Raw genomic sequence first — 14502 nt, forward strand, 5'->3', positions numbered from 1 at the left:
AACTGCTGCAAACGACTTGTTTTGAAAAAGAACTGTAAAACAGTCATAAAGCCATTGGAGTTTATTTCATTAATATTTTACTTAAACTGCAGTGTACAGAATCACCTGCTACCTTATGCACAGAGAAGCACATAATACTTAGTTTCTAGCAGCCTTTGCTCATAGCAAAGCACATCTTATTTCTTTGACTTTTTCCTGTGTGGCCTTCTTATGTCAGATTAATACAAGTGATATTTTTTTTTCTCCTTAGTGGAAGAATTAGTTTGGATATTTGTAACCATTGACACTGAATTCTTCTACAGAACTTTAGGAAACTGCCTTTTTCTACCCTTCTGTCATATTTGTCTGAATCAACAGAATGTCAGAAATACATTACGAAAGAAAGAAACACACAAACATTTTCATGGGCCAAAAAAACAACTTTCATACTAATTTCAATTACTTCAGTTGAAAAAATCATTTAAAAGGCAAATATTAACTTACTTGTACTATCAGAGTAAATGGCATCTTTTCCAAACATGTAGAGTTCTCCATCTTTGGAAATCACCGAACTGCTTCCATTATTGCATGCTGTAGATATGACAATCTTTCCTTCCATTTTAATAATTTTTTTAGGCTTATATGGTTTTGATTGCCGTCTGCTTTTAGCTTTAAAAAAAGAAATAAATTACAAGTAAATCTACCAAAAAAATCCCCAAACCATAACAGGCATAATCATTAGTTTTCACACCACTAATGAAAAAACCCAAACAAGCAACTAACTATATGTACAATCTCCTGGTCTAATTTTAATTGGATTATATCAGCTCCTCTTAAAAAATTCAATGGCAAGCAAATATTTGATTAGATCAGTATCTTTTAGAAATGATTCTTCAAGTATTTTAAAACACTTTAATTATTCTTATTAATTTACCACATCATCTATCATCGGTTTCCTCAAGTGAAGTATTTAATTTAATATTACAGCAGATCACAGCATCAGGGCACCTAAAGCTATCTTTATATTGTCTTACAAAGTCTATTTCAACCTACAGACACAACTACAGAAATCAGGACTAGGAAATGTGTAAATTTTGTTTGGATGAGGCATTTGTCGATCTGAAGGTCAAATTAATCTGTCTTCTTTAATGTCTGAAGAATTCTGATTGATCAAGCACAGAACATCTATTTCTATAAGTTCTTATCAATCCACCTCTCCACCAGCCAGGAAAACACCCATTTCCAAAGCTCAATAAAACAACGGCAAAGAGGCAAAAGTTTGGCGCCACAGTTTTTCAAGTCCCAGGCAGACAGCATGGCCTCTTGACCAAATTTACAACTCTCTTTTCCTGAGACAATTCTAAAATAATACTTCCACCATGCAACCCAAACTGTGGTAAAACAGATCAGATTCTGTAGCTGGGAAAGGTTACTCTTATTTTTGAATTAAAAACTCTTTAAGAGGCTTTTACCAACCACTGGTCAAGCAAACAATGATACGTACTTGATTCACCATCCTCTCCTTTACTTGCAGAACCTGTGAAGAATATGCTTCCATCCTCAGCAACAAGTAAGGCATGTGAGCCATCATGTCCAACAGAAAACTGAATAATCTTTGGAGATTTTGTGATTGGGAGTTCAACCCATTTGCCAGCTGAAGGGCCACCTTGTTTGATTCCAAGGCTCTGATATTTGCCAGTATAATAAATCTAGGAGAAAAAAAGTTTATCAGTTTTAGTTATGCCACAGCACTTCAAGCTTACATAATTTTTAAAGCTGCATTGTTTTTAAATCCTTTCAATTCAAACCACACTGCACTCTTCCTGACTTTGTTTATGTCATTTCAGTATCTCTGTCTCAAACTGATCCATTTTGACTTAATGGGGGAAAATTCTGCTTAGATTCTTAGATTAGATTGTTTTAAAATGTGCTTTCTACTGAGCCACTGAGTGAGTTTTCATATGTAATTGTTTGGCTGGACGAGTTGAATACACAGGAAAGAACAGAAGAAACTACTCAGAGGAAACTAAGCGCTTAAAACACTTCACAAAAATGTCTGGTGTGTGTAAAAACAAGATGGTATTACATCAATAAAATCAATTTATAATAACAAATTATTACATATTTTATTATACTTCAATACATTTGTGAAACATATTTAGTAAATGCACAGTGGCCACTGACTACATAGTAACAGAAAATATTTCACATGAACACACACAAAAATACTGACATGAACTAAAAAGTTTTCTTCTGAATCATGCAGCTCAACAGCTCTACAAAATTGGTATGTCAACCTATGGGGCACCTAAAGCCATTTTACATTGCCTTATATATTGTATTTCCTACCTTCACAGACAACTTTATAGACCAAACCCAGGAAATTTGTTAATTTTATACTGAACAGGCATTTTTGGTAGTTGAATGATAAGGTTAATCCATCTCCCCCAATGCTGAAGAGTTCTATTTGCTCAAATTCTGTTACACACCATTAAAATTTCTTTAAAAACATTTACTCATCAACATTTTAAACAATCTCACTGTTTTGACAGAAGAGCAAGGCCTTCAATCCAACAGAGCAATACAATTTTGAACATGTAATTAAGAATTATGCTTCTACAAGATAAATAGCACTAGTCTTTCACACTGAAATAGAAACACAGTAAATAGAAAAACAGTAAATAATGTGAAGAGTCAGTGACAGTATTATTTCTAAATTTCCATGAATATTCAAATGCCTCTAAAAAAAGTCTCCACTGAGCAGAGCAATGTACCAAATCATTAAGAATAGGTTTAAAGAAATCAATTTGCATACAGGAATCAATAATTCTCTAAAGGACCAGAAAATAAATCAGGATGGGATTTAAATGAATTATTATGGTCAGACTGTGGAAAGTTATGAGGTGGTAACATTTGCAAATGTTAACACATTATCTGTAGACAGAAGGCAATTTTGTTTCCCAAATTTAAAACAAAGCCCTGCATTGTAAGACTGACTATAGAAATTCCTCTGAATTCAAGCCATGGATTTCTCAGGGGTTCCAACTATCTGTCTATGCTTTTAAATAAGTATTTGTCCTTTATGTTTTAAAGCAGGCTCTGAAAAATATATTTGAATACAATCATACATTCTAACATACTGAAAAGGCAAAAAAGAAATAATGGAAAATAATGATTGAATTAAAAAACACAGAAATCTATTGGTGCAATTTGCTTTTCACAACAGAACGTTTTCAATACCTTTCCACTAGCAGTTTTCATCAGTGCAAACTCTCTCCCAGCACCAAGGACAGCTGATTCCTCATCAAATCCTGTACCTGTGCAAGTAAGATTGTGTTAACGACACAGTTTAATCAGGCAGTTTCACAGACCAGTTACCTGCCCAACTTTGTGTGTTCATGTAGCCAAATGTGCATTTTTTTTTTTTTTTTTGTTCTGACAGAACCAAAAGCAGGCCCAACAGAGCAAAAATACCCAGGCAAAGGCCCAAGTGATACTTTTTCAAGATACCTTCATAGACAGTAACAGTTCTTCACCTCAAATTCTGATGCAAATGTGTTTTTCAATGTAATTCTTCCTCCCTTTAATCCAGTTCAGTGGTCCTTGTAACTTGCTAACTTTGACCCACAGCAAGGAGCTCCACAGCTGAACTATGTTTTATAAAGTCCAAGCTTCAAACAATTATAGATTTATCATAGAACTGAAGGAAAATACTGGAAAACCATGAACAGTACTAGAGACAGAAAGGTGCTTCAAAATGGGTGTCTGGATTTGACTCTGAGTCAAACAACACTTAAGCGGTTTCAAACACCTCTCCATGTGTTTATTATGGAGCAATACCTTCCTGCAGGTACTAGAGCCAAAGGAAAGTACCATGTTCCAGTTCTATTGTTGGAATTACCAGGCTTGTTATTAACCTTCAAAGAAGAGAACTTACTGATAATGTGCAAATCTTTCTCCAGATCAAACAATGAGATGCCACAGGCATGTAAGCATTTTCTTGCAAGCTTAAGCTGCAGTTCTTGTTGCAATACCGGCTCAGTACTCGTGGCAAATATTCGCACTACAAAGCCATCCTGCAAGAAACACAAAAATCCACTTTATACTGTATAAGAAATGAATTAATTTACTTTTCAAGTCCTACGTGCATCAACATATTATTCCACCGTAAATGTCAGAGGACACATTGATAAAGTAGCATTTATTATAACATAACATTTACTGCAGAGGAGAAAGGAATAAAGTGGCCATCAGGAAAAGCTGAAATCAGTATCTGACTCCTTAAATATATATTGAGTTGTGTGAAAATGCTATGAACACTACAAAAATAGGTAACTGCTGTAGAAATCTTACTTTTGTAACTATTTACATCTATGTTTAAGCCCTCAACTTCTCCTGATTCAGAACCAAAATTCTGCATGCAGAGTGACTGCTGTTAAGAGTAGGTAGAATAGTCTTCTGTTTAAAGGTGCAGAGTATCTTCATCTGGCCATGTTAAAAAAATCCAATGGCTGTTCTGTTACAGGAGAAACGGATTAATCCTGGTTTTCTTATAGTTGATGCTTAGCATCTGTTGACAACCCAGTTTCACCCCATTCCTATTTTACAGATTTCTCACTACCAAAAAACCACACCAGAACTAAAACCATAATAACTGTCTGCTGAAAAGACAACCACCACTACAGTTTTGCCCCTAGTAGGAGCACTTCTTTGACTGAGCTTCTACAGCTTTGGCCAACAAGCAATTTTCACACACAAAAATTAACTGGAATGTAGTCTATTTCCTATTTCTTCTAGTAAAACTGTCTGAAATGCCCTAATAAGTTCCAAAGCAATTACAGGAAATTAAATCAAGAGAAAAGTTTATCCTTAAGCTCTATGAAGCTTATCCCCCAAAGAACCTGTAGAACATGTTAAAAAGACATTATTCAATGTATTTTTTTTTCCTCAAAGAGCAATGGATTTTTTCTTAAAACTTATCTGAAAAATAAAAAAAAAAATCAATCACAAATCAAAATTGCATGAATTAATAGCAAAACACTGGGGGTTTTATGCACAAATATGGAAGTTTCTCATTATTTCTAGCTACATGGATGTCTTTGTTAGTTGTGTTAGTGAAGAAAAAGCCAAACGTGAAGCAAAAAAGAAGCTATAAATATTGTAAAATAAAACCCAGCTGAGAAAAAAAAAACTGTAAAACTCATCATTTGTAAAACTTACATCTCTAGATGCTGCTATTTGATTAATATATTCTCCATCTGTGAAGAGGATATTCTGCCCTTCAGTATGACAATCTGTGAGAGAAAAATGAAGTGCACTGCATCAGTTTATATTAGCATACATACACACATTGATCTCTGCTTCTGTCTAATTCATTCTCACTGTGATCAGATTATGAGAGTTCTACTTTGTCTCAAGTGAGATGATACCATTCTGATAATGTATTGTTTTACATGAAGATGTTGTGTCTCACCAAAAGCATGTAATTCTCCTTAGCTCTTGTAAGAGTTACTGCAGTACTTTCCATGGTATGAAATTTAACTGGTTACACCCCAGTATTTAACTGCAGAAAAAAAGCATGTTGTAGTCACCTGAGAGCCATATTTTAGACTATTTTAACAGAACTAAATTCAAATATTCCAGGACTATTAAGTCACTCTTCTTCCCCAAAGACTTTTTTTCAAATAAGGATCACTATCTTTAAAGAAACGTTTCCTCAGTCCAACATATAAAACCTACAGAAATAAATAAGTCACTGTATTCGTTATTCATCTAATTTTTAAATAATTTATAAATTTCACCAAACTATTAACAGAAAATCTGGTGGTTTTTTTTGAAAATTACGAAGTATATACTCGAATACATCACTCATTTATTGATAATAGGTCAGCTAATTCCAAGAAAAACGGTAGGGAAAGAATTCTACCCAAATTAGAAGGAAAAAAGAAAAAGACTACTTTCTCTGCAAGTTTAAACCTATGTCCCTACACCATTTCTTTTTCCCTTCCTGCGCTGTTGATGGAGCTACTGGCAAATAGATTGGTATCATATGGTTTGTAAGGTGTTTGTCTCATTGATTACACACAGGAAAGGGACCTCTTCCAAAAATACTACAGGACAGCCATTTTACACTCCAAATATTTGCCTCATATCCTGAACAAAGATCCAGTATTAGCATTTTATGTAATAAACTTAATGCTAAATGAAGCACACATAATATCTTTCTAGCATAACCAGGACGCTTGCTGGTTTTTTGCTACCTACCTGGAGCATTAAAAATAATACAGCTGAGAACACCCCACAGAAACCCATTGTTTACTTTTTCTTGATATACTGCCCACTCCAATAGTGTCCTACCAGGAATAGAATATGCATTAGATAGCCTTCAGTAACGCTCACATCTTGAAGCAAAGTACCAGAAGCAGACAACTTTCCTCCTCCTTAGAGCACACCCAGGTATGAATCACAGATCAGGTATGCAGCAAGCATGATGGAGAATGGCAGCAGAAACAGTGAAGTTTGAAATACTGCTCTCTCAAAAATCATCTCAGATTTAACAACTAAAGGCAGCGCACACCACTAATTCTCTGTTCTGCAAAGCTCAGTTACTGATAAAAGAAGTATCAGCAACTGGATGAGAAATTCCAAAACTAATCTATATGACATTTCTCCAAAGGTTACAGGAAGCTGGTAAGCATGAAGTTTCCCTGAATGACTGAAAATTACATGCTCACACAAGCAGAACAGCCAAGGAAACAGCACATTCTGGGCACCAATGGGTCCATACTGCACTATTTATTCTATTGCCTGAGTCACTTCAAGAAAGGTGAGTCTCCTGGTAAACATTTCTGGGAGCTGTTCCTATGTTTCATAAATCTGTTCAAGGAGGAAATCTGCAACAGGGATCGGTTGGTTTTTTTTTTAATACATGCTCCCCAGAAGACTTCCTAAAAATTAGCACTTCCTTAGCTAACAAACAGATCCAGCATTAAAAATCAACTAACAGGAAGACTAAAAAATGGAAGGTAAATGGTGTATCTGGAAAAACTAGTATAGTGTCTCAGCTAGGAAAGAGCTTGCATGATCAATCCTGAATTTTAATCTGATTCTGTGTATTACTATGGGGGTGAGGTTAACCACCTGTTTTCCTGTCTGGAGACTGCTATAAGAGAAAGGGTTTATGTTTTACTAAAAACACATACCTACAGACATCTGTTAATCACAGCCACCTTTAGAGGCTTCAAAGGAAGACGACTGTGAAGCATCACCTTCCACATTCATGTTGTGCATTCTGCACCTGTTAATAATGCCAGCCTTGAGGTCATCTAGGCTACCCTCAGTTAGCAGTACTTTTCAAATTAAGGGAATAGCCCTGAGTCTAAGATACTAAGTTGTAATTTCAAAGAACAGTAAAAGCATATACCATGTGACTTCAGTTTCTCCAGCTGAAAACAGTAACTGTTTTAAGGTATGCAGTAAGCATTACTGTTGAAAGAAATGGCAAAGATGAAAACCTCTGTCAATTCAGGTCTAGACACCTAGTCAATTCTCATGGAATTCAGACATCCTTTTATGATATATGGACTAAGAGAACAGATGGACAACTCAGGTACAGTGTATAAATCTTGACAAAGGCATTAGATCCAAGACTGTTGACACACAGCCTGGTAGTTCCAGATATAAGGCTGGATTTGCAAGATCATCTATTGGAGTGGAAAGACTGCCCTTTAAAAATAGAAGCTTATGGTTTCAAGAAGCTGATGGATCCTACTGTCTGAGAAAGGAAAAAATGTCCCATAGTTCTCCGACTTTTCTATGGTCACGTGACTTCTATCTAGGATCAACTTCTAATCACATCTCCTAACCTCCTATGCATCCCCTGTATGAATAAATCCTAATACCTTTTTTTAATGCACTATAACCAGCCCAGGCATTTGCAAGAGATTAATTCCAGATAGAGCCATGTCTGAATACCATACCAGCTAGGAGCAAATATTTGCTGTGTTCAGCTGTTAGCAAGGTCACTGACCTCTAGTTCTATCCAGCATGACTTTTCAGAACTAGAACAACTTGCAAGTCACCATAAGATTTCAGTGGGGCAGCCACTACTATTCAGAGCTAAGTATCTCCTCAGTTTTCCTCAGGTTAGACCTTCTCCTACCTTCATTTCATTTTTTCTAATGGGAAAGGAAAATAATCAGAAGTGGACCCCCTGGAATTTGTCCTAGGCAAAAGAACAAGGTCGTATCTGCTCACAGTAACACACTGAGATAAATGTGTAGAAGTGCACAAAGCAAAACAGCAAAGTTCAAGGGCTGAAATACAAAGTACTGGAGTTACAAAGAACATCTAACATCTACTTTGACACCATCACAAGCCATACAAAATGCAACTGCGCAGATAGTTTGGGAAATTTCTATATGGGTATTCCCATTCAGTTTTGCTTTTACAATTTGTTGAGGAGGCATACTCTCATTGTGCCTTTTTACTGTATAAATACAAGGCAAACTTGCAGAATGACACTTGTCACTGGGATTTGCAAAAGCAAGCCAACAGCTCCAAAGGATAGACTTTAAAAGTGCTTAAACCTCTTTCAAGACTTGCATGAAGAAAACTGATTTGTTTACAAATTGTAACATAATTAAGGACATCAATGAACCCTACTGTGTAAGAAGCTGGCCTGAGGTGAAAAAAGGTGAAAAACCCATCTGAAAGGCATTTTTTTCAGATCCCTGAATGTGCTCTCACTGAAATATTTCGAACACTCGAATTTCAAATGAGAAAGAAATGAAAATTTTTAGGGAGGAATTAAAGCACTTGTAGTCTTGAAATTAAGATGATTGCATATTCTTCCAGCAACTGGAATAAGATGCAAGGCCTCTAAGTGAAATACTGAAGCTGGTCTGAAGTGAAGCAAAGTGAAGCAAAGCAATCTATCTGCAACCTCAAAATCCCTCAGTTTCTCTTCTGCTTGCCTGAAAACATATAACATGTAAACAGCAAACTATATCAAATTTCTCTCATCTGGAGGTTCTTACCGGGCAAAGCAACTGTACCGTCTTGTTCCAAAGTTTCAGGATTTATTCTTATGGCTGTCATACTGTGATTATTCGCATCTCTATATAATAAATAGCCCTGGCAAGAACAAAAAAAAATAGAGATATGAAAATACTCTTAAATACATTAAGAGATGTTAAAAGGGAAAAAACGCCATCATTATTTTAGATATGGCTTTAAAATAGTGGGAGCCTTTTACATCAAATGATGATCAACATTTTCTCTACTAATCAAATTCCACATTAAAAAATGAAAATTTGAGTCCCTTCCTCCACTTTCTACATGCCATAGATTAGCATGCTGAAGCTTATATACAACTTTTGAAGCCCCACATATTGTTATTTATATTTGTATACAGTTAAGAGTTAAAAGCCACAGCAAAACCAGTGTTTCTATCTCCATTTTTCAAATCAACAAAATAGGCACAGGAATTCCAGAAAGGCAACAGATAATGTTGCCCTATATGGAAGGGCAATTATTAATTCATATTAATGCAAGCATTAAAACCTAAAATAATAAAAAAAATAATTAATTATTTTGACTCCCACATTAAGATATTTTCTTCCATCAAAACTACTGGATAAATAAATCTTGGTGACATGAGGAAAACAAACCCACACAAATTAGGTAAAGAGCATTACAGTGGATAGAAAAGCTACAATCTAAAGATCACTAATACGATGACATAAGAAAAGTCACTTTAAGTTAGCCAAGCACCTGAAGGGAAATGACCCTAATGACATATTTTATCTCTCTTATGGACACATAACTAACAATAAGAGCAAGTTACACGCCTTTCTATAAATACAGCCACAGAATGACACTTGTCTGAACTGCAGTGCCTTTGGCTACAGTCAAGTAGCCACGTTGGTTACTCACTGTGTGAGTGTATACACCTGCACAAGCACTCAAAAAGCATCACATATATTTATAGTCATGTACAGAATGTCCAAATATGCAACACTGTATAATGAAACCACATGAATCCTGTTCCTTTTCAAGCTGATAAAACAGGCGCCAGAATGAATGCATCCACACCCATTTATTTTGTGCCAGTGTACCTTTTGGTGATCTGCTTTTACACTAAATAAAACCAGATTTCATCTGTTTGTGTGTATACACACACATGATAACTGCAATGAAAGAACTTATATTTGTAATATATTTCCTTGTTTTACTGCAGATGTTTTAATGCCAATTTCTTCTCATAAACAGGTATTTCAAATATGTTTACATGTTTGTTGCAACAGCACATTTACATCCATTGACATGCACTCAAACACTCATCAATTGACACTGCAGTTCACAGGCTGATGTGCTAAATCATCATATTTTGCAAAAGTCTTTACAGTGACAACACAGAGCAAGGACGCTGCATTATTCCTTTCTACAGGCCAGTACAATCACATGGTCATCATTTTCCATAATTTAGAAGCCAGTACCAAAAATTTTGGTTTTTATAATGAAAGCCAAAGGAATGATAAAATATCCATATAAGTTTACTCTAAGCCAGGGTGTCTACTTAAAACTACTCGTGAGGGATGAGGATGGCCACATATTTTATATTATAAGTATTCACCTACCTGAGCATAGCCTAACCAAGACTTCTTTTCTTTTCTGTTTTTGATGCGGGATGTAGAATTGTATATATGGCCCTGAAAAGCAAAAAAACTTCCATCATTTAACAAATACCGGAGTGAAAACTCAACACATAATCATTTATCATTAAGTAATGTCTTCAACCATATTGCAAAGTGAAAATTCTAAGAAAATGTTGTCAAATTGTCATAGAAATCATCAGAAAAATTTACACAAACTGTAATAGAACCGATGATTAGCAAGCTATGTTAGATTCTCCATGGAAACAGGACATCATGAAAGTTAAAACTAAAATACTAAGCATCACTCATCAGACAAGAAGCAGCCACATTACCCTCACTGTCCCGCTATATCCAGAGCCAATTTTGTAAAGTCCATCTTTACATAAGAGATAGAGGAAAAAGCCATCACTCTGAAGTAGGCACTGGTCATCTTCATCTACAGAGATTTCTTTCAATGGCCATTTGTGCATCAAGGCGGCCTTCTTTATCCCATTACTGAACCAGTCCTGGATTTGGATTTTGCCCACCAGAACTGCCTGTACACTCCGCTGAAGAGAGTTTAAAATGGTTGGCACCTAAACAGTAAAAGAAATAGTGAGTGAAAAAGATGACAATTTTTTAAATCTTGTATTTCCTCTTCTAACTCCAACTCAAGAGAGACAAAGAAATACCAACTCATCTCAAAAATAGTGAGGGGGGGAAAAGGTAACAAATTAAACAACATATCTTCTCAGAACTCATGAGAAGTACTCATTAACATAAATTCCCAGATACAGAGAAGTTTTAGTGCAAGACCTGAATAGTCTGACAAGCATGGCTGCCATTATTGGTGAGGATTGCAGAGATTGCTTGCAACGTCCGTCCTGTCTCTCCCCAGGCAGCGACCAAACTGAAGAGGCAAGCGCATGAAAGTGCTGTCAGGGACTGTCCTGTACTGTCATTCATTCCCGTGCTACGGACAGTTATTTCCAGAAGCAGCTGGAACAGGGATTCTGCAGATAAAACACAGCCATGACAAAGGCACGTCACAAAATCATACGAAACAATTCAACTAGCAATGGGAAATTAATATAGGAAAATACATGATATCTTTCTTCAGCCGTTATGTTTAGAGCTAATTTCAGATATAAAAGCATCTCAATTAAATACAACTAAATTATCCTTAACTTTTCTTCTTTTCAGCCAGAAAAACATCAAGTCTGGATAATCACCATGGCCAACGAAGAAAAACTGCAAGTCCTTTTGTCACAATGAAACACATTAACAAGAAATGAGCCAGAAAGCTTTATTTGACCTGCCTATTCAGTCCACCCCATCACTGAGATGATGTGTAGGTCCTGAACAAACTCATCCACTCTTTATGATCATTACTCATGTTGAAGCACAGCCCATTTCACAGAAATCAGCATTTCAAATCAAGGCTTGAAAACTATTTTGATCACATGCCTCTTTCCAAACACCGGTGGCTGAACAATCGAAGAAGTATGAACAGAAATCCACCTAAATTTTCTCAGGAGCAGCTACAACTAACCACTAGGACAGTAATCAAATAGTCTTCTTTGTAGCTTTTCAATACTCTGCACATCAATACAAAATAGAAGGTTTCTGTAGCAAATTACTGTTTGGAAATAGAAAACTGTTAACCCAGAAAATATGAAAAAATACATGAAGTCTTAAGTTTTCTTTATTTTTAAACAACACAGGCTACAGCCGAGACTTCCCTGCAGTTCTATAAACCAGTAAAAACTATGAATCAAAAAAACATAATGGGATTTTAACTTGAAGGATATAGTCAATCATGCTCTCAATGGCATCAGAAGTTCAACTTTTATTTCCAATATCATTAAAAAGAAAATAAATTCTCAGGGAAGCTTTGGGATGGCCAGAGAAATTCAAGACAAGAATTCTGACACTCTGCTTAGCAGCTCCACATAAATTACAAAATTAAGTATCTCTACAGACCACAACAGTAGATTCCAAGAAAAATTCACTCCAAAATTGCATTCTTTCCAGTAAGATCAAGTATTTTATGCTTCAGTAAGAAGTAAAACCCAATTTGTTAGGCTGTAAGGTTTATTACCTTGTTTCAGTGAGGAAGTACTGCATACATGCACCATTAAGGAGTTTATACTCCAGAATAAGGTCAGTCAGTTGAGAACAAGCATGTTATTATCTCACAAATACTTGCCAAGAACCATTTTCTTCTATTCAACATAATTAACAGATGTATGTTAATAAAAATACAGTAAGAGATGAGATATTACCTAGGACTTCAGGAGGCTCTGATTGCAGGCCTTCTGGTTGCTGACCTTGGAGCACATTAAGTAGGGCTTGTAGGCTCCTGAGACACAAGGATGGATGAGAAAATCTTGTCTCCTTTATCAATTCAAAGACTTCACACAATCCAACTTCAATGATCTAAAGAAGTACAGATTTTTCAGAACAGATGTCAATATAATATTTTAGATCTTCATAAAAAAGTATATCCCAATGCTCAATGAACAAGACAATTACTCAAATAAAAAGCTATAATATAAAAGTATTAAAACACAATCAAAATCAAGAACCCACCTATACCAGCAAATATTACACATTAGTCAGCCACTACATAAAAGAGCATACCTAAGCAGAGTAAGTTTCCTGAAAGAACAAGGAAACTTAAAACTTTTTGCACAATAAAAGGCAAACTGTGCCTCTGAGTCCTTCTAATTTCTATCTAGTTCACATTTTGACAGTCTTCTATATCCTTGCTCATTAACATGAGCCAGCAAACTAGAATGCTCTTGCAACCTGAATAATGTTTTACAGCTGATACCAGCAGCTCTAGCACTTTCCCCTCCAAAGCCTCTGAGATTATTTTTCATATTGTGACAAAAAAAAAGATTAATTGCTTGTCACTAGAACTCCATACGCACTCATCACAGACCTGCATTAAGCCAACTAATAGAACATCTTTAAAAGCCCTGTTATAGCCATCTCTAACTTTCCCTTTTAAAATTCCTGACTATTCTGAGATTACAATCATGCTTCTCTCCACTGACTGCTCCCTTGCACTTCCTTATCAAACTCCGTATTTAATAATGATGAAGATGAAAGAAAAGAAAGGAGGGTTAGCACATTACATATAAGCAACCATATCTTAAAAACTCCACTATGTGTTTTGGTCAGAAGCAGGGCTCCCACATATTGAGTGTTTAACAGAGACTGACTCCTGAGTAAAATCTAAGAAAAAAAGACTGAAATGTGAAAATAACATCTCTAATGCAACTGCCACTCATGCTTAAAACATATATATTCTGGCAGTCAGCTCTAAGTTCTACTGGTAACCTGTAACAAGAGACCTTGCAACTGTCTTTGCTGACACTCAATTTGATTCTTATCTTTCAGAAATTATTTTAACATCTATTTTATTCTTGGAGTAAGGATAAAAACATAACCAAGTCCAGTCTTCAAAGACCAACAGCAATTTTCCTCTGCAAATTATACCTTGCATTTCACATCTGCAATGGAGTGGGGGGAAAAGACATGCATAGAATCTACAGGGAAAACAACTGTCAGCATAATAATGGCATAATGTTTTTTTCCAAGATCCAAAACTCACATCAACCTGAAAGCTAAAAAAATAAAATACATGGTAGCACATTTTTAGAAATGCCCTTCCTGTTCAGTTATAGTGTCTTTGAAAGACACCAAGTTTATTTTACTCTTCACAATCATCAGAGAGAAGACCTCAATTAGGAGCTGACAGAGGCAGCTAGAGAAAGTAGAGAACACAGTGGAAAAAAAAAGTCTGGTGAACTTCTACTGCAGTAGGAATCCGTAAGATTTAGTTCTGCTGAGATCTTGCAAATTCTGCATAGGTTTG

At 35.7% G+C, this 14502-nt stretch overlaps 1 protein-coding gene across 14 annotated transcripts in view; it reads right to left on the reverse strand.

Annotated features, from left to right (window-relative positions):
• Nucleotides 1-14502, reverse strand: part of MYCBP2 (MYC binding protein 2) — a 173712-nt gene that overhangs the window by 123447 nt on the left and 35763 nt on the right. For all 14 annotated transcript variants that reach the window (XM_066176316.1, XM_066176328.1, XM_066176313.1 and 11 more), the window contains exons 4-13: nt 12902-13055; nt 11433-11629; nt 10970-11212; nt 10620-10691; nt 9018-9114; nt 5200-5273; nt 3917-4055; nt 3220-3296; nt 1484-1688; nt 484-648 (exon numbers count right to left, since the gene is read on the reverse strand). In XM_066176316.1, coding sequence (XP_066032413.1) covers nt 484-648; nt 1484-1688; nt 3220-3296; nt 3917-4055; nt 5200-5273; nt 9018-9114; nt 10620-10691; nt 10970-11212; nt 11433-11629; nt 12902-13055 — 1423 coding nt within the window. The remainder of the gene's footprint in view (nt 1-483; nt 649-1483; nt 1689-3219; nt 3297-3916; nt 4056-5199; nt 5274-9017; nt 9115-10619; nt 10692-10969; nt 11213-11432; nt 11630-12901; nt 13056-14502) is intronic.

Source organism: Chamaea fasciata, unplaced genomic scaffold (assembly GCF_029207755.1).
Source record: "Chamaea fasciata isolate MVZ Bird 193981 ecotype frontalis unplaced genomic scaffold, bChaFas1.0.hap1 SCAF_2, whole genome shotgun sequence".
Classification (NCBI taxonomy): domain Eukaryota; kingdom Metazoa; phylum Chordata; class Aves; order Passeriformes; family Sylviidae; genus Chamaea; species Chamaea fasciata.